We start from the raw sequence: 20,717 nt of genomic DNA on the forward strand, positions 1-20,717 counted from the left end.
AGCGTGGATCCAGGAGGCAGGCCAACCAGTAATCGTCATCGGTCATCATTTTTATAATGCGGGGGTCCCTTTTTAGGATACGCAAGGCATAATCCGCCATGTGGGCCAATGTTCCAGTTGTCAATTCACTGCTTGTGCTGGGTTGAGGAGCACTTTCACGCAAATCAACGTCACTTGCCTCCCTCAAAAACCCTGAACCTGGCCTTGCAACGCCTCCAGTTTCTATTGCCCCCTTAGAAGCTTCCTCATCCAAAAAATACTCATCCCCATCATCCTCCTCGTCCTCCTCCTCTTCGCCCACCACCTCGTCCAGTAGACTTCCCTGACCAGACAATGGCTGACTGTCATCAATGCTTACCTCGTCCTCGGCTGCAGACGCCTGCTTCTTTATGTGCGTCAAACTTTGCATCAGCAGACGCATTAGGGGGATGCTCATGCTTATTATGGCGTCGTCTGCACTAACCAGCCGTGTGCATTCCTCAAAACACTGAAGGACTTGACACAGGTCTTGTAGCTTGGATCACTGCACACCTGACAACTCCATGTCTGCCATCCAACTGCCTACCCGTGTATGTGTATCCTCCCACAAATACATAACAGCACGCCTCTGTTTGCGCAGTCTCTGAAGCATGTGCAGTGTGGAGTTCCACCTTGTTGCAACGTCAATGATTAGGCGATGCTGGGGAAGGTTCAAAGATCGCTAATGGTTCTGCATACGGCTGGAGTGTACGGGCGAACGGTGGATGTGCGAGCAAAGTCTGCGCACCTTCAGGAGCAGGTCGGGTAACCCCGGATAACTTTTCAGGAAGCACTGCACCACCAGGTTTAAGGTGTGAGCCAGGCAAGGAATGTGTTTCAGTTGTGAAAGGGCTATGGTAGCCATAAAATTCCTTCCATTATCACTGACTACCTTGCCTGCCTCAAGATGTACACTGCCCAGCCATGACTGAGTTTCTTGCTGCAAGAACTTGGACAGAACTTCCGCGGTGTGTCTGTTGTCGCCCAAACACTTCATTGCCAATACAGCCTGCAGACGCTTGCCACTAGCTGTTCCATAATGGGACACCTCGTGTGCAACAGTGGCAGCTGCGGATGGAGTGGTCGTGCGACTGCGGTCTGTGGATGAGCTCTCGCTTCTGCTGGAGGACGAGGAGGAGGAGGGGGGGGGGGCGAACGCCTACAGCCAACTGTTTCCTAGACCGTGGGCTAGGCAGAACTGTCCCAATATTGCTGTCCACTGTGGACCCTGCATCCACCACATTAACCCAGTGTGCCGTGATGGACACATAACATCCCTGGCCATGCCTACTGGTCCATGCATCTGTTGTCAGGTGCACCTTTCTACTGACACATTGCCTGAGTGCATGGACAATGCAGTCTTTTACATGCTGGTAGTGGGCTGGGATGGCTTTTCTCGAAAAGAAGTGTCGACTGGGTAGCTCATAGCGTGGTACAGCGTAGTCCATCAGGGCTTTGAAAGCTTCGCTTTCAACTAATTGGTAGGGCATCATCTCTAACGAGATTAGTCTAGCAATGTGGGCGTTCAAACCCTGTGTACGCGGATGAGACGATGAGTACGTCCTTTTCCTAACGAGAGTCTCTTGTAAGGTGAGCTGGACTGGAGTGCTGCATATGGTGGAACTAACGGGGGTGCCGGTGGACATGGCAGACTGAGAGAGGGTTGGTGATGGTATTCTTGCTGTTGGCCTACATACAGTGTTTCCTACCAAGAACCTGGTGATTCTCTGACTGCTTTGGCCTTGCGATGAAACCTCCACATTTGCTGCAGGTGGTGTGGTAAACGGTGGGCTTACAGTGAGGGAAGGGATGTAGCGTTGCTGACTAGCTTCATTGTGAGAGGGTGCAACAACGTTAAGGGACGTTTGGTAGTTAGTCCAGGCTTGCAAGTGCATGGTGGTAAAATGTCTACGCATGCAACTTGTATTTAGATTTTTAACATTCTGACCTCTGCTGAAGGTCCTTGAGCATTTCTTACAGATGACTTTGCACTGATCATTTGGAACTTGGTTAAAAAAATGCCAGACTGCACTCTTCCTACTATCGGATACCTTTTCAGGCATTGCACACTGATCTACTTTAACTGGATGGCCACGCTGTCCTACAACTGTTTTTGGTTTTGCCATACGTTTTTGGCCAGATACGGGCCTGCCAGATGGAACCTGTTGCGATGTTGATGCCTGCTGCGGCTCCTCCTCCGTTTCAGAGCTACTGCCGGCTGCACCCTATTCCCCCAATGGCTGCCAATCGGGGTCAACAACTGGGTCATCTATGACCTCCTCTTCTATGTCCTGTGCACCTTCCGCTGTGTCACCATGTAAGCCGGTGCTATAGCGTTCGTGACGGGGCTCCATAGTCTCATCAGGGTCAGATTCTGGATCACTACACTGCGAGGGCAATGTTGTGATCTGAGTCAAAGGAACAGCATAATAATCTGGCTGTGGCTGTGCATCTGTGCACTCCATGTCCGATTCATCTTGTAATGGGCATGGCCTGTTAACAATTTCCCTTTCTAACCCAGGAACGGTATGTGTAAAGAGCTCCATGGAGTAACCCGTTGTGTCGCCTGACGCATCCTTCTCTGTTGTTCTGGGTGAAGAACACGAGGAAGCGACTTGTCCCTGACCGGGAACATCCACTGACAACGCGCTGCTTTTACATTTTGCACTTTCCGAAGAGGAGGCAAAAGAGCTAGAGGCAGAGTCAGCAAGAAAAACCAAAACTTGTTCCTGCTGCTCCGGCTTTAAAAGCGGTTTTCCTACTCCCAGAAAAGGGAGCGTTCGAGGCCTTGTGTAGCCAGACGACGAACCTGGCTCAACAACTCGAGACTTAGGTGCTATATTGCTTTTCCCATGACTACCTGATGCTCCACCACCACTACCATCATTACCAGCTGGCAATGACCGCCCACGGCCTCTTCTACCAGACTTCCTCATTCTTGGAAATATGTAACCAAACTAACAAACTGTATTTGGTACTGTAAAACCAGTTACAAGGTGGACGCAAACTTGTTGTGAATTTAAATCTCCCTTTATAGGTGTGTGAGACTGCAGGGAAACTCAGGCCCACTGTATTACAGTACACAGCTTCAGTGGCAGACAGTGGCTGACAGATATGCCACTAACAGGACTGATGCAGATGCACACACTGGAAATAAAAATCTCCCCTTCTTTTTTTTTATAGACTAGTGAATAAATCTGGCCCACTGTATTACAGTATATTTTCTGTGGCAGAAAATGACTGACAGATACCACTGACTGGACTGGCACAGATGCACAGATTTGCCAATATTAATCTCCCCTTCTTTTTTTTTTTATGGGAGACTAGTGAATAAATCTGGCCCGCTGTTTTACAGTATAGTTTCTGTGGCAGAAAATGACTGACAGATACAACAGACTGGACTGGCACAGATGCACAGATTGGCAATAGAAATCTCCCTTTTTAGGTGTGGGACAGTGCAGAAAAATACAGGCCCACTGTTTCACACTACACAGTTTCAGGGCCAGAAAGTGGCTTGAAGATATATACGGTATATATAAAAAAGGGACTGTACTACAATTACTATCTCCCTACAGTAATCTCAGAAAAGTATGGCAGGCAGCAATAAAAAGGACTGCTGCACACAAAAGTGTGGACAAACAAACAAGATAGCTGTGCAGAAAGGAAGGAACAACAGGATTTGTGTTTTGAAAAAAGCAGTTGGTTTGCACAGCGGCGTATACACAGCAATGCAGCTATCATGGAGCCTTATAAGGCAGCCTTATAAGCTACAGAGCTGATGCACAGAAATGTAGCCTTCACTGTCCCTGCAAGGAAAAGGTGGTGTTGGACAGTGGAAATCGCTACAGCACAAGCGGTTTGGGGGTTTATATTCCCTGCCTAACGCTATCCCTGCTTCTGACGAAGCAGCAGCAACCTCTCCCTATGCTCAGATCAGCAGCAGTAAGATGGCGGTCGGCGAAAACGCCCCTTTATAGCCCCTGTGACGCCGCAGAAAGCAAGCCAATCACTGCCATGCCCTTCTCTAAGATGGTGGGGACCGAGAACTATGTCATCACGCTGCCCACACTCTGCGTCCACCTTCATTGGCTGAGAAATGGCGCTGAACGCGTCATATGAAACGCGACTTTGGCGCGAAGGTCGCCGACCGCGTGGCCGACCCCACAGAGGGATCGGGTCAGGTTTCATGAAACCCGACTTTGCCAAAAGTCGGCGACTTATGAAAATGACCGATCCGTTTCGCTCAACCCTAATTACCACCACATGGTGATGAATAATACCATATACAGGGAACAAATACCGCTACACCATGGCCGGACAACATATTTCCACCACATAGTGACTGAATATATTAACCCCTTCATGACATGTGCCGTACAAGTATGGTGCATGTCATATCTCCCCCTTTGATGTGGGCTCCGGCGGTGTTTTGTACAGCTGACATGTGCGCGCAATAGTGGCGGGTGAAATCGCGATTCACTCGCCGCTATTAACCTAATAAATGCCACTGTCAAACGCTGACAGCGGCATTTAGCTACCTCTTCCGACCGCGCGGCCGGAAATGAGTCCATCGCTGACCCCCATCACATGATCGGGGGTCAGCGATGCATCAGGATGGTAACCATAGAGGTCCTTGAGACCTCTATGGTTACTGATGCAGTCCTGCTGTTTGCGCCACCCTGTGGTCGGCGCTCATAGCAAGCCTGCAATTCAGCTACATAGCAGCGATCTGATGATCGCTGCTATGTAGCTGAGCCGATCGAGTGGTGGCAGCTTCTAGCCTCCCATGGAGGCTATTGAAGTATGCCAAAAGTAAAAAAAAAATGTTTTTAAAAATATGAAAAAAATAAAAAAAAAATAAAAGTTTAAATCACCCCCCTTTCGCCCCATCCAAAATTAAACAATAAAAAAAAATCAAACCTACACATATTTGGTATCGCCGCATTCAGAATCGCCCGATCTATCAATAAAAAAAACCATTAGCCTGATTGCTAAACAGGGTAGTGAGAAAAAAATTTGAAACACCAGAATTACGTTTTTTTGGTCGCCACGACATTGCATTAAAGTGCAATAACGGGCGATCAAAAGAATGTATCTGCACAAAAGTGGTATCATTAAAAACGTCAGCTCGGGACACAAATAATAAGCCCTCACCCGACTCCAGATCAAGAAAAATTGAGACGCTACGGGTATCGGAAAATGGTGCCTTTTTTAGCAAAGTTTTGAATTTTTTTTCACCACTTAGATAAAAAATAACCTAGACATGTTAGGTGTCTATGAACTCATAAAGACCCGGAGAATCATAATGGCAGGTTAGTTTTAGCATTTAGTGAAGCTAGCAAAAAAGCCAAACAAAAAACAAGTATGGAATTGCACTTTTATTGCAATTTCACCACACTTGGAATTTTTTTCCCATTTTCAAGTACAAGACATGGTAAAAAAAAATGGTGTCCTTCAAAAGTACAACTCGTCCTGCAAAAAATAAGCCCTCACATGACCATATTGACAGAAAAATAAAAAAGTTATGGCTCTGGGAAGGAGGCGAGCGAAAAGTAAAAACACGAAAAAGGGCCGCGGCGGGAAGGGGTTAAAATACTGATCATTTATAAAAAAAAACACAATACTATCACCAAAAGAGCCATTATACACAGGAGATCTGTACTAAGTATGCAGTGTCTGTGTACAGGTAATACAGTGATTACCGGTGACATTATACACAGGAGCTCTTGTATATAGTGTCAGTGTAAAAGTAATACAGTGATCACTGGTGACATTGTACACAGGACCGCTGTATATAGTATGCAGTGAATAGTGTTAGTGTACAGGTAACACACTGACTCACCAGTGATGTCTCTAGGTGTATTACTTCAGATTCGCTTTTCATCTTAATCCAGCACAAACCACCATCACTTCTTCCAGCCAGGAGTCATCTCTGCAGGAAATAACACAGTTATCTAGAGCTCCACTTGCAGAACACATTACTTAATTTTACTTAACATAGTGTCGATCTGCACAGTAACAGGACCGCTCCTCCCCCCCCCCCCCCCATTTAAAACAGTATCCTCAAAAAATAAAATAAATATATCACTGCAGTAATAATATCCCTTAATTAGCCCCTATGGTAATAATATGTTAGGGCTAGCGGAACGCACCAAATAATTAGAAAGATAGAGTAAGGTGCGTTCGCAGCCTGGGGTCCACCGTCCATGGAACCTGCTGCTAAGTAATGACGGACTATATGGCGGTACAATGTGGATACACACACGGGTTAACTTCTTCCAGTATGAAGAAAGTGAACCCTGTTGCATCACAGGGCCGCAGTACCGCAAAAAGAACGCAAGCAAGGAGTCACAGAACTGTACCCCTACACTCGGGGTTAGAGTACAACTAGACCTCTTGCACTCGACACCACAACTGGGGTGTCAGCATAACCGAAATAATAATTTAGATGCACGGGAGTGTGTGCAGTGCCGCTCTGGCGGACGCCACTAATCACCCAGGCTTGGGTAAGGAAAGCACTGTCCCCATGATCCTGCCCCATGTGTCCCCATGATCCTGCTCCATCTGTCCCTATGATCCTGCCCCATCTGTCGCCATGATCCTGCCCCATCTGTCCCCATGATCCTGCCCCATCTGTCCCCATGATCCTGCCCCATCTGTCCCCATGATCCTGCCCCAACTGTCCCTATGATCCTGCCCCATATGTCGCCATGATCTTGCCCCATCTGTCCCCATGATCCTGTCCCATCTGTCCCCCTGATCCTGCCCCATCTGTCCCCATGATCCTGCCCCATCTGTCCCCATGATCCTGCCCCATCTGTCCCCATGATCCTGCCCCAACTGTCCCTATGATCCTGCTCCATCTGTCGCCATGATCCTGCCCCATCTGTCCCCATGATCCTGTCCCATCTGTCCCCATGATCCTGCCCCATCTGTCCCCATGATCCTGCCCCATCTGTCGCCATGATCCTGCCCCATCTGTCCCCATGATCCTGCCCCATCTGTCCCCATGATCCTGCCCTATCTGTCTCCATGATCCTGCCCCCCGTGTCTCCCATCCTGCCCCCGTGTCTCCCATCCTGCTCCTGTGTCTCACATCCTGCACCCCGGTGTCTCACATTCTTCCCCATGTCGCACATTCTGCCCCCGTCTCTCACATCCTGTCCCGTGTCTCATTCTGCCCTCTGTATCCCACATTCTTCCCCTGTGTTGTTTCCATTCCTTCTCCCTGTGTTTTCATTCTGCCCCATATTGTTCCAATTCCTGCCCCGTGTTGCTTCTATTCCTGCCCAGTGTTGTTTCTATTCCTGCCCCCCCTGTGTTTTCATTCTGCCCCCTGTGTTGTTTTCATTCTGCCCCGTGTTGTTTTCATTCTGCCCCGTGTTTTCTTCATTCTGCCCCCTGTGTTTTCTTCATTCTGCCCCCTGTGTTTTCTTCATTCTGCCCTCTGTGTTTTCATTCTGCCCCCTGTGTTTTCATTCTGCCCCCTGTGTTGTTTTCATTCTGCCCCGTGTTTTTATTCTGCCCCTGTGTTTTCATTCTGCCCCGTGTTGTTTTCATTCTGCCCCATGTTTTCTTCATTCTGCCCCATGTGTTTTCTTCATTCTGCCCCCTGTGTTTTCATTCTGCCTCCTGTGTTTTCTTCATTCTGCCCCCTGTGTTTTCATTCTGCCTCTCCTGTTTTCTTCATTCTGCCCCCTGTGTTTTCATTTTGCCTCGTGTTGTTTTCATTCTGCCCCCTGTGTTTTCTTCATTCTGCCCACTGTGTTTTCTTCATTCTGCCCACTGTGTTTTCTTCATTCTACCCTCTATGTTGTTTTCATTCTGCCCCCTGTGTTTTCTTCATTCTGCTTCCTGTGTTTTCTTCATTCTGCTTCCTGTGTTTTCTTCATTCTGCCCCCTGTGTTTTCTTCATTCTGCCCCCTGTGTTTTCATTCTGCCCCCTGTGTTTTCATTCTGCCCCTGTGTTTTCTTCATTCTGCCCCCTGTGTTTTCTTCATTCTGCCCTCTGTGTTGTTTTCATTCTGCCTCCTGTGTTTTCTTCATTCTGCCCCCTGTGTTTGCATTCTGCCCCCTGTGTTTTCATTCAGCTCCCTGTGTTTTCTTCATTCTGCCCACTGTGTTTTCTTCATTCTGCCCTCTGTGTTGTTTTCATTCTGCCCCCTGTGTTTTCATTCTGACCCCTGTGTTTTCATTCTGCCCCTGTGTTTTCTTCATTCTGCCTCCTGTGTTTTCTTCATTCTGCCCTCTGTGTTGTTTTCATTCTGCCTCCTGTGTTTTCTTCATTCTGTCCCGTGTTTTCTTCATTCTGCCCCCTGTGTTTTCATTCTGCCCCCTGTGTTTTCATTCAGCTCCCCGTGTTTTCATTCTGCCCCCTGTGTTGTCTTCATTCTGCCCCCTGTTTTCATTCTGCCCCGTGTTGTCTTCATTCTGCCCCCTGTGCTTTCTTCATTCTGCCCCCTGTGTTTTCATTCTGCCCCCTGTGTTTTCATTCTGCCCCTGTGTTTTCTTCATTCTGCCCCCTGTGTTTTCTTCATTCTGCCCTCTGTGTTGTTTTCATTCTGCCTCCTGTGTTTTCTTCATTCTGCCCCCTGTGTTTGCATTCTGCCCCCTGTGTTTTCATTCAGCTCCCTGTGTTTTCTTCATTCTGCCCACTGTGTTTTCTTCATTCTGCCCTCTGTGTTGTTTTCATTCTGCCCCCTGTGTTTTCATTCTGACCCCTGTGTTTTCATTCTGCCCCTGTGTTTTCTTCATTCTGCCTCCTGTGTTTTCTTCATTCTGCCCTCTGTGTTGTTTTCATTCTGCCTCCTGTGTTTTCTTCATTCTGTCCCGTGTTTTCTTCATTCTGCCCCCTGTGTTTTCATTCTGCCCCCTGTGTTTTCATTCAGCTCCCCGTGTTTTCATTCTGCCCCCTGTGTTGTCTTCATTCTGCCCCGTTTTCATTCTGCCCCGTGTTGTCTTCATTCTGCCCCCTGTGCTTTCTTCATTCTGCCCCCTGTGTTGTCTTCATTCTGCCCCCTGTGTTGTCTTCATTCTGCCCCGTTTTCACTCTGTCCCGTGTTTTCTTCATTCTGCCCCCTGTGTTGTCTTCATTCTGCCCCCTGTGTTGTCTTCATTCTGCCCTGTTTTGCCTTCTTTCTGCCCCGTGTTGTCTTCATTCTGCCCCGTGTTTTCATTCTGCCCCCTGTGTTGTCTTCATTCTGCCCCCTGTGTTGTCTTCATTCTGCCCCCTGTGTTGTCTTCATTCTGCCCCGTGTTTTCTTCATTCTGCCCCCTGTTTTGTCTTCATTCTGCCCCCTGTGTTGTCTTCATTCTGCCCCCTGTGTTGTCTTCATTCTGCCCCCTGTGTTGTCTTCATTCTGCCCCCTGTGTTGTCTTCATTCTGCCCCCTGTGTTGTCTTCATTCTGCCCCCTGTGTTTTCTTCATTCTGCCCCCTGTGTTGTCTTCATTCTGCCCCGTGTTTTCTTCATTCTGCCCCGTTTTTTTTTTCATTCCTGCTCCCTGTGTCTCCAATCTGCCCCGGGCTTGCCGCATTCAGTAAAAAAAACAGCTTTCGTTTTACCTGGCCGGGCTCCAGTGCCGACATCCATCGCAGACATTTCAGCGCTGACTCGCCGGCGAATGACAATGACGTCATATGCCGGCGATGTGCGCGCTGACGTCAGCTGCCAGCCTCCAATTGGCTGGCGGCTTTAACTATTGCCTTGCGGGCCCGGACGGACCCGCAAAGCAATAGAACCTGCGTCTCGGGGCCCGGGCCTGATGGCCAGATGAGATGGGACCCGATGCGGGCCCCCTCTGCCCACCGGGCCCTATATGCCAGTCAGGGCAGTAATGCCCTGATGGCGGTTCTGGTTCTGAATGCAAATCCCATCTCAGGGAGACCAAGCAACAATGATGAGAGCTGCCTTCAGCAGCCAGCACCTGGGATCTGTGTGAACTGTACTGCTCTTCCCAATTGCCGGTACATGTCAAACGGACAGCAAATGTGGACGTGTGAAGGAGGCCTAAGTCCGTGAGAGCCTCGCTCTGGCCTCATACTGGCTCTCATAGACTTACCTTGCAAAGATCACAACCTGCAGAAGATGACTGGAGCGGCACTGTGATAAGAAGATGGCGGCTGGTAATAATTTTACTAAAGGCAATGAAAATGCATTAGTGATAACACTGTGGCATGAAATGAAAATAAAAAAATCCGGAATGGCGCTTTAATCAAAGGCTATAAGTAAATTTTCCTGAATAGATGCATCTTAAGTTTTGATGCAACTTTTTATTTCTCTTGCCATTGTGGAAAAGTGGCAAAAAACATTTGCAGGGTTAGGCAGAAGGGGCATAATCACCATGGCCCAACAAATGTACTGTCATTTAAGATTGATATTTGCATAAATTATACCACAGTCCTACGCCAGCTCATATGTTTTATGTTCGGGTGCGTGAGCAGCCTAACATGAACCAGAATTACTTGCACCCGTTTTTAAATTTGATCCCAATAGTGTTGGAAGGGATCAACTAATATTTTAAATCCAATAATTAAAGGCCAAAAAATCCCATTTTAACCAATCAGCAATTTGACCACTTTGGATATAGCTAGGTAATGGGTAATGATCAATAAGGAACAGAATGTAATGTTAATGTGTACTTTATCATATTGTTTGCACTTGTTATTTGTATCTTCAATTTAACAGTTAAAAGTTAAATTTTATTTTGGATTGGATAAAATGGGATTTTTTGGCTATTGGACTGAAATGTTTGGACATTTGGTGCACCTTACTCAAGTGCAATTCAGTTTAAATCTGGTGCATAAAATGCCATAACAATCCCTGCCATTGTCTCCATAGAAGACGCCAGATCAATCCCAACATGAACTAGTTTCACAGCGCCAGCACCATCATGGCTGCCTTCTTCGTACATATAGAAGCTATTCCTTTCCTTTTTATATGGCAGCAGCTTCCTACAGTCCTCAAAAAGTCAAGAAAACAAAACAATCAGTGGTTGCTTCTTCTACCAAAGTATTTGTCGTGTACAATATTTTTGTTTTGTTGATTGACAGAATCTCCAGCTTGGTTTCTCTTGGTCTTCATCACCTTTCTGATTTTGGCTCTTCTCTACTTTCTGAGAATGTTCTGTAAAGGTAATAATTGCACATTTTATGGCTTTCTACTGGCAGCTTGTGGGAAATCGACATATATTTATTTTTTATGTAATTATAGGTATCTGAAGGTTTATTCCCATCTACAAGATCCTATCCAATATTTAGTATGTATAATAATAATAATATTGACAAATTCCTCCAATTAGAAATGTAGTATAGTTCTTCTCATTCGCTATGTCACTTACCCCAAGTGCAGGGCATTGCAATTTCAAGGTAGTCATGGTTATGACCACTTACAGTGGGGCAAAAAAGTATTTAGTCAGTCAGCAATAGTGCAAGTTCCACCACTTAAAAAGATGAGAGGCGTCTGTAATTTGCATCATAGGTAGACCTCAACTATGGGAGACAAACTGAGAAAAAAAAATCCAGAAAATCACATTGTCTGTTTTTTTAACATTTTATTTGCATATTATGGTGGAAAATAAGTATTTGGTCAGAAACAAACAAACAAGATTTCTGGCTGTCATAGACCTGTAACTTCTTCTTTAAGAGTCTCCTCTTTCCTCCACTCATTACCTGTAGTAATGGCACCTGTTTAAACTTGTTATCAGTATAAAAAGACACCTGTGCACACCCTCAAACAGTCTGACTCCAAACTCCACTATGGTGAAGACCAAAGAGCTGTCAAAGGACACCAGAAACAAAATTGTAGCCCTGCACCAGGCTGGGAAGACTGAATCTGCAATAGCCAACCAGCTTGGAGTGAAGAAATCAACAGTGGGAGCAATAATTAGAAAATGGAAGACATACAAGACCACTGATAATCACCCTCGATCTGGGGCTCCACGCAAAATCCCACCCCGTGGGGTCAGAATGATCACAAGAACGGTGAGCAAAAATCCCAGAACCACGCGGGGGGACCTAGTGAATGAACTGCAGAGAGCTGGGACCAATGTAACAAAGCCTACCATAAGTAACACACTACGCCACCATGGACTCAGATCCTGCAGTGCCAGACGTGTCCCACTGCTTAAGCCAGTACATGTCCGGGCCCGTCTGAAGTTTGCTAGAGAGCATTTGGATGATCCAGAGGAGTTTTGGGAGAATGTCCTATGGTCTGATGAAACCAAACTGGAACTGTTTGGTAGAAAGACAACTTGTCGTGTTTGGAGGAAAAAGAATACTGAGTTGCATCCATCAAACACCATACCTACTGTAAAGCATGGTGGTGGAAACATCATGCTTTGGGGCTGTTTCTCTGCAAGGGGGCCAGGACGACTGATCCGGGTACATGAAAGAATGAATGGGGCCATGTATCGTGAGATTTTGAGTGCAAACCTCCTTCCATCAGCAAGGGCATTGAAGATGAAACGTGGATGGGTCTTTCAACATGACAATGATCCAAAGCACACCGCCAGGGCAACGAAGGAGAGGCTTCGTAAGAAGCATTTCAAGGTCCTGGAGTGGCCTAGCCAGTCTCCAGATCTTAACCCTATAGAAAACCTTTGGAGGGAGTTGAAAGTCCGTGTTGCCAAGCGAAAAGCCAAAAACATCACTGCTCTAGAGGAGATCTGCATGGAGGAATGGGCCAACATACCAACAACAGTGTGTGGCAACATTGTGCTGACTTACAGAAAACGTTTGACCTCTGTCATTGCCAACAAAGGATATATTACAAAGTATTGAGATGAAATTTTGTTTCTGACCAAATACTTATTTTCCACCATAATATGCAAATAAAATGTTAAAAAAACAGACCATGTGATTTTTCTGGATTTTTTTTCTCATTTTGTCTCCCATAGTTGAGGTCTACCTATGATGTAAATTACAGACGCCTCTCATCTTTTTAAGTGGTGGAACTTGCACTATTGCTGACTGACTAAATACTTTTTTGCCCCACTGTATATAGCAACAATTAGTTAGTTGTTAGTGGTCGTAACCATCGATACCTAAGGTATTGCAATGCCTGCACATGGGGTAACATACCTGATCAGAAGAACTATACTACATTTCTAATTGGAGGAGTTAAGTGCACTTATCAGCGGTTTACACGTTTTTAAACTTTTATTGACAAATCAAGTTTATCTAAAGACTGAATATTTCAGTGTTGGATATTATTTTTCTTCGCCTGGCAGCTGGACATCAGCTTCTGGGCTAAATCCTGATTAATGACAACTCGGTCTTGTCTAATGAGTTTTTGTAGTTTATCACACTTTCTGTTTTTGTTTGTCCACCACCTTTTTGAGAATTGACCACAGGTTCTCATTGAGATCAGGGGAGTTTTTTGGCCATGAACGCAGAATTTAATTTTTTGTTCAACAAGCCACTTAGTTCTCACTTTTGCTTTGTGACATGGGCTCCATCATGCTGGCGAAAGCATTGATCATCACCAAATTGATCCTGGATCATTGTGAGAAGTTGTTTTTGGAGGATGTTTAGATCCCGTTCTGTATTCCTGGCAGGATTCCTGGGTGAAATTGCGAGAGAGCCCCCTCCGTGGATGAAAACCAATCCCACAAACGAATGGTCTTAGGATGCTTTACTGTTGGCATGACACGGCGTTCGCCTTTTCTTCACCGGACAATTATTCTTCCAGATTTCTCAGTCTGAAGGACCTTCATCAGAGAAAATAACCTTCCCTTGATCACCTGCAGTCCAATCCCTGTTCTTCTTGCCATGTTACATTCTTCAGACTATTTGGGATAATAGAATCTGGAAGAAGTGCACAGATAGGATGTCACCGCTGCAGCCAATCTGCACACGTCAGTCAGTTACTTGGCTCAGCGGATTTTTGCTGTCTATCTCTGACTGACCACTGAGCCCAGTGATTGGCTGCAGCAGTCGCGTACTGTAGACGTGACATACAGTAAATGAGCAAGAATTTCACTTTGCTTTATATAGAGCGTCTTTTCTCAAACCAGAACTGGCCTAACTGTTCAGGGCACATTCACGCAGGTTTACTTACCTAGTCCTGTGTTGGAAATCAGACGAGAATTTAATAAAACTATTCACATGTCTACTATTTGGTTTATCAGATCCGCCACTATCAATTAGTTTTAAACAGATTCATTGCTAAATGACAATGAAGAAACAAGGTTCAGATATTTTACCTCTTTCAGTTTCTAAACAACTGAAGAGACAAAAACGTGCATTAAAAACGAAAGCAATGGAAGAACACAGTCCATTTTTTTGCATACAAAAATCAAAAGCTGACATGAGAACATGTCCTAGGGTGCCACCCAATGTTTGAAAGCTGGTGCTGCAGAGGCTGATTTGATAGGAGCCTCTCACTCACTGGTACAACCCTGAGTTTGGCAACATAATTGACTTCTCACTCTAATATCATCTTTCGCCACTTGGTTGGACCTTATTGACATATGTCTTCTTTATACCCTAAAAACTGGGTAACATTTCTTATCTTATCCTGTATTCTAACTACTTTTAAAGCCCAGAAATCATCATGGTCCCAATAGAAGGAAGATCCTGGCAGGGCTGTAACTAGATATTTTCTTTTAGGCCATGTGCACCCACCGAGTTTTCCTATGTGAAGGCTCTGGCAATCCATTTCCTGAAGCAGCTTTGCCGTCGTTCTTGTGGTGGTTCTGCTACCGGCGTCGTTTACTTTATGCTTTCAAGTGTAGAGAGCGCGTGGCTTCTTAGTGGAAACCTCCCAAAGATGAGCATGTCTCTTCTTTCAACCACTTCAGGGTTTCCAAACCGTGAACCAATTAAATAACTTGACATAAGGGCTGTCCCACACGTCCAGATAATTCCGGTACCGGAAAAATCGGTACCGGAGTTATCCGTGTCCGATGTGCTTATGTGGCACATCAGTGTGGCACACGTGCGGCAGCCGTGTGCCGACTGGGTACCACACACACCATGCAGGAGACAGCGCTAGAGTTAAGCGCTGTCCCCTGCTTTGGGTGCTGAATCCAGAATTCATTTCTTCTCTCCAGCAGCGTTCGCTGGAGCGAAGGAATGAAAATTTTTTATTTTTTTTGTTGTTAAAATAAAGTTCCTGGTAATTTCCCCCTCCCTCCCCCTGTGCGCCTGCCCGCTCGCTCGCTGGCATTAAAATACTTACCCAGTTCCCCCGATGCTTCCTCTCACTGTCGCAGCTCTTCCTGTATGAGCGGTCACGTGGTGCCGCTTATTACAGTGATGAATATGCAGCTCCACCCCTATGGGAGGTGGAGCCGCATATTCATCACTGTAATGTACGTGTTTTACGTGGACCCATTGACTTTAATGGGTCCGTGTGGTACGTGCGCTCCCACAAACACTGACATGTCTCCGTGTTTTCCAAACGGACACACGGTCCGTGAAAACACGCTGACATGTGCAGAGACACATTGATTTTAATGTGTCTACGTGAGTCAGTGTCTCCGGTACGTGAGGAAATTGTCACCTCACGTACCGGAGCCACTGACGTGTGAAACCGGCCTAAGATGGACAATGTGCACAGCAGTATCGTTCCGACATTTCATGCTACCCCTTTGCAGTGCATTCTGTAGGTGGGCTCCGTCTAAAAATGACTCTGTGAGCGCATAGCCTTAGAATGCTATATAGAAGAGTTTACTGTGTAAAACATAAAGCCTGCTTTAATTTATGTTTGTTTGTTTTTTCAGTGAAAAATGCAAGCAAGGTAGGCCTTTATCTTTTTACATTTCTACATTTCGTATAGTTTCAATTTAAATATTTTCTGCAATTATTCCAAAATGTCATGAATTTCATGAATTAATACCAAGATGATGATTTTGTGGTGTTTTAGCTAAAAAGAATTTCCTTTATGTATCTTTTTTTAGACAAAACCTTATTAAGGCGCTTTGGTTACATAATTAAGGTATGTGACTTGAAACTGAATGTAGATGCCAATAAGTCTTGTATTTTGATAAGTTTATGGAGAGTCTAACTCTGTGGGTTTTAGTAGCCGTTAGTAGAAAGGTTTTATTGTCACATTGCACCTAAAATTCAAAAAATAATTTGTAATTTTCAAATTATTGTGTTATTTTGGGCACACAACTCAAATGTTAACCTGATTTCTTTATGGTTATAGACTAGGATCTACGGGGTAACGTTTTTTCCTTGTCAAGAGTGACAAGCCAGGCCTGGCATGTCAAAGTGAGGAGACTTATACGCCGTGCATGCTTCTCTGAGAAATTAACTATGCAAATTGCCTTTTCAGAGAGGAAGAGGACTAGAACTGTAGCGCCACCTTGTAGCAATCCTACAAGTGACCACTGACCCTTTAACAAGCCTTGCCATATGACTCAGAATAAAAGACAAACCAGAATCTCAATTTGAAAACACTGTGTTTCGGGGTATTGCCTCTTGCCAGTGCAAAGTATGAGATATGATTTGGCTGAATGAGAGGCTTAAGACTGGAATCTAAAAAGTGATGTTTCTCCTAGTGGAGAGTGACATGCCAGGCTTGGCATGTCAGAGTGAGGAGACTTATATGCCATGCATGCTCGTCTGGAAAATTAAATATGCAAATTGCCTCTTCAGAGAGGAAGAGGACTAGAACTTGTGTGCCACCTATTGCAATCCTGTGGCAATCCTCTGACATGCCAGGTCTGGCATTTCAATCTCATCAAGGAGAAATGTTACCCCTTACTTGATCGTCAACAGATTAAGAAACTGACAGACTCCATGGATAGAGCTTATGACTTGTTGAAAAGAAGGGTGGCTACATTGGTCACTGATATTTGTTTTTTGAAATATCAAATATGTATTTTCGTGCATTGAGTTGTTTGGTTATTATTCTCACTTTATTTTCATCTGTTACAGAACTGAGAGATGAGAAATGTATGTTTTTCATATAGCTGCATAATAATTCTGCACACAGAGATATTCTCCTTAGAAAGGCCAACCCTCGCTTTTGCTTTCTTACATATTCAGGTTCATTAACCTTTTGGATTGACTGATAGCACTGTAGTTGTTCAATAATACAATTAATCATCAAACATAGAAATTGCCTAATAATTGTGCAATAAAGGAGAAAACAACATAAATTCTTAAACTTTTTTTTGTTACATTTCACAATTGTCATAAATTGATATAACATAAAATGTATCTATTATGTTTCAGTTTCAAAGGTGTCCTCAGTGAGGAAACAAGCAAGACGAACAACTGTCTTTTATGAAAAACCCGAAAGCTGTAGAGGATAATTGAGGAAAAATGTGCCTGCTGTAGTTGGATGTTCCTGAGTTTTTTACAGTCGGAAAAAAACAACAGAAACTCTCACCACTCTTAAAAAAATATGTATGGGTGAAAAAGAAGCCTACACAACAAAAAAGGGACAATCATTTTAAAGGGTTATTTATTGTTAATGCTACTGAATTCATTTTTTTTTCTCTACAATGTCAATTTTTCCATTTCAAAACATACTTCCAACATTTTAATTCATTGTCTTCAAAGATCTCTGCTGAGTTGATTTTTAACAATTGGTGAAATGCAAAGATGTTTGTTTGTACAAGTAAATTTCCGTTTTATCAATTTAAACAGCTGAGGCAATCCTTTTACTATTTTGTGAGACGAATGGGTTAAAATCTGTCCTGCCAGTAGTCCAGTGATGAGCAGGATACAAAAACTATAGAAATGCAATTTTTTGGTTAACGCGTTTCGAAATGACACAGTTCTTCATCTCGTCGGACCACTATCCTGATGAAGAAGCGCATCGAAACGTATCGACCAATAAACCGCATTTCTATAGTTCTTTTGCTCATCACTGCACTACTGTCAGCGCAGATATTAACCCAGTCGTCTCCAGCCTCGCAAAGTTTCTCCACGTCTTGGATCTGCAACAGCCTTTTCTTTAGGTTCGTACAAGGGTTTGTGACTTCACAACCCTCTCAGGTGAGCAAAATTGCCATTTTGTCTCATTGCTCCTACTAGGGTAAGACCCTATTGTGCTTATTTTCCTTCTAGATTTTCTCTTGCTCAACCCCCATTAATATGAATCTTCTTTGTTTACCTTTTCTGGTTACGTGATGACTATTCAGATCTTCCGCTCACCACAATATAGATGTAATCAGTCCGGCCCCAGGGTGCCGATCACATCAACAGGTCAGATTGTACCCTCAGAAGCAATCAAAGGTTTATTTTGGAAGGCAGCTAGCAGAGATCTGGAAAACCATGAGGAATTGATACCCAATGTATATTGAAAACAGTATAAATGCCAAGGTTCTTTTTATTTAGATTTAAAGGGAACCTGTCACCCCGAAAATCGCGGGTGAGGTAAGCCCACCGGCATCAGGGGCTTATCTGCAGCATTCTGTAATGCTGTAGATAAGCCCCCGATGTAACCTGAAAGAGGAAAAAAAGACGTTATATTATACTCACCCAGGGGCGGTCCCGCTGCTGGTCAGGTCAGATGGGTGTCTCTGGTCCGCTGCGGTGCCTCCCATCTTCTTTCCATGACGTCCTCTTCTGATCTTCAGCCACGGCTCCGGTGCAGGCGTACTTTGTCTGCCCTGTTGAGGGCACAACAAAGTACTGCAGTGCGCAGGCGCCGGAAAGGTCAGAGAGGCCCGGCGCCTGCGCACTGCAGTACTTTGCTCTGCCCTCAACAGGGCAGACAAAGTACGCCTGCGCCGGAGCCGTGGCTGAAGATCAGAAGAGGACGTCATGGAAAGAAGATGGGAGGCACCGCAGCGGACCAGAGACGCCCATCCGACCTGACCAGCAGCGGGACCGCCCCTGGGTGAGTATAATATAACGTCTTTTTCTCCTCTTTCAGGTAACATCGGGGGCTTATCTACAGCATTACAGAATGCTGTAGATAAGCCCCTGATGCCGGTGGGCTTACCTCACCCGCGATTTTCGGGGTGACAGGTTCCCTTTAAAACATTTTAATTTTTACTGAACATTGTAAAAAATATCTATTTTTGTAATGTGTTATTGACCTTTCCATTAAAGGGTAACCTGCAGTGTCTTAGGAAAGGTCAGCCACAAATCCACAGAGACTTCTGACTGGTGTGGATATAGTATTACTGTAGATCTGTGATGACACTGAAATCTTAGGCGCAATATGGAGAGATCATTTTGCCAAGAACAAATTTGTAGAAACCTACAGCAATCATTGATTTTAGGGTTAGAGTTGTATCATTGATCTAATTTGTGATATAAGGGATTATTGTACATTTTGTATTAAAGGGGGTTTTTGGGCTCTACACAAATTTCTATGTGATTGCATTTTGCAGGATTGTGGCAGTGTGCAATGTGCACACTGTCCCGATTCTCCTGCACACCCAACGTGAGTGGGCAGTCACTGTTCTACGCAGAGAAGCAGATGTAAATATCACACTTACCGTCATGTGACCTCCCGCTGGGAAAACAGGAATTCTGACATTGTGCACATTGCACACCACACGTTGACGTAATCTACCATCACATAGCATGACTGCAGAAATTTGTCTTGAACCTAGAAACCCCTTTAATTATACATATTAGACTATTCTGCGTGTTCTGAAAATTCTAATTGATCAAGAAATATAGATAAATAATCAAATATTTAGGAAAAAAATAAGTTGTTGACTGTGTTATTTGAAAGAAGTTTCGTGACTCATAGCAGTATTATTTGACTACATATAATGTAAGTAGCTGCCCCAGTAAAAGTCAGTTTCCGATACTTTAAAGAGCTTTAAAATGTAAGGAATATAAGGCAGACTTCTTTATATTGACTTATCAGTGGCACTTGATATTGTTTTTTTCCTATTGTTGGACCGATAGTTTCCCTAATTTTTCCTGGGGGAAAGTTTCTGTAAGGCTCATATCACCAGTAGGATGTAAACAAAAAAAGCCATATTCCACCCATAAGCTATGAGAGTAATGAATGGATCTGTAGTTCTAACTGACCCCAAAAGTTGATAATAGTTATGTCTCAGTAAAAATAATAATCAAATTGACCAACACATGACTGTGGAGATACATCCACACAATGATGTCTGTCATACATGTCCTATGTCAAAAGTGGCATGTAAATATACCAGGTTCAAAAAATATGTTCATCTTTAACTTTCATTTGAATATCGCCTCTTTGGAAGAATGAACAGGAAGGTAAGTAGAATGTCTATAGTATCAATATTCATTCTTTTGCATAATTGTGTTTTGTTTTTGCTTTATTAAACTAAATACAAATCCAAGAAGTATCGTTTCTTCTTGCGGAGAGTGACATGTTAAGCATGTCGAGGTGAGGAGACTTAAAGCCGCAATGCTCCTCTGGGAAATATGCAAATTGTCTCATCAGAGAGAAAGAGGACTAGAACTCTAGTGCCACCTATTGGAAGTAGCAATCCTAACAGTCAATGTCGACCTTTTAACGAGCCTTGTCACATGACTTAGGATAATAGCCAAACCAGAATCTCAATCTGCAGACACTGTGTTTCGGGGTACTGCCCCTCGTCAGTGCAGAGTGGAGATCTGGTTTGGCTGAGTGAGAGGCGTCTGACCGGGATCCAAGAAGTATAGTTTCTCCTTGACGAGAGTAACATGTTAAGCATGTCAAAGTGAGGAGACATAAAGCCGCAATGCTCCTCTGGGAAATATGCAAATTGTCTCTTCAGAGAGGAAGAGGACTAGAACTCTAGTGCCACCTATTGG

The 20,717-nt window shown here is 44.5% G+C and overlaps 1 protein-coding gene across 3 annotated transcripts in view; it reads left to right on the forward strand.

Annotated features, from left to right (window-relative positions):
• LOC138672862 (tapasin-related protein-like) overlaps positions 1-20,258 on the forward strand; it is a 58,461-nt gene extending 38,203 nt beyond the window's left edge. The window contains exons 6-10 of one of the 3 annotated variants that reach the window (XR_011319782.1): positions 11,070-11,150; positions 15,743-15,759; positions 15,920-15,957; positions 17,205-18,299; positions 18,951-20,258. Coding sequence is in view for 2 of the 3 variants with exons in the window: in XM_069761269.1 (XP_069617370.1) it covers positions 11,070-11,150; positions 15,743-15,759; positions 15,920-15,934 (113 nt within the window). In the remaining variant the exon portion in view is untranslated. Of the gene's footprint in view, positions 1-11,069; positions 11,151-15,742; positions 15,760-15,919; positions 15,958-17,204; positions 18,418-18,950 lie in introns of those variants that run through there. The other 2 variants (XM_069761269.1, XM_069761270.1) reach the window with 2 other exon arrangements.
• The last annotated feature ends 459 nt before the right edge of the window (positions 20,259-20,717 follow it).

Source organism: Ranitomeya imitator, chromosome 3 (assembly GCF_032444005.1).
Source record: "Ranitomeya imitator isolate aRanImi1 chromosome 3, aRanImi1.pri, whole genome shotgun sequence".
In the NCBI taxonomy this organism is placed as follows: Eukaryota; Metazoa; Chordata; class Amphibia; order Anura; family Dendrobatidae; genus Ranitomeya; species Ranitomeya imitator.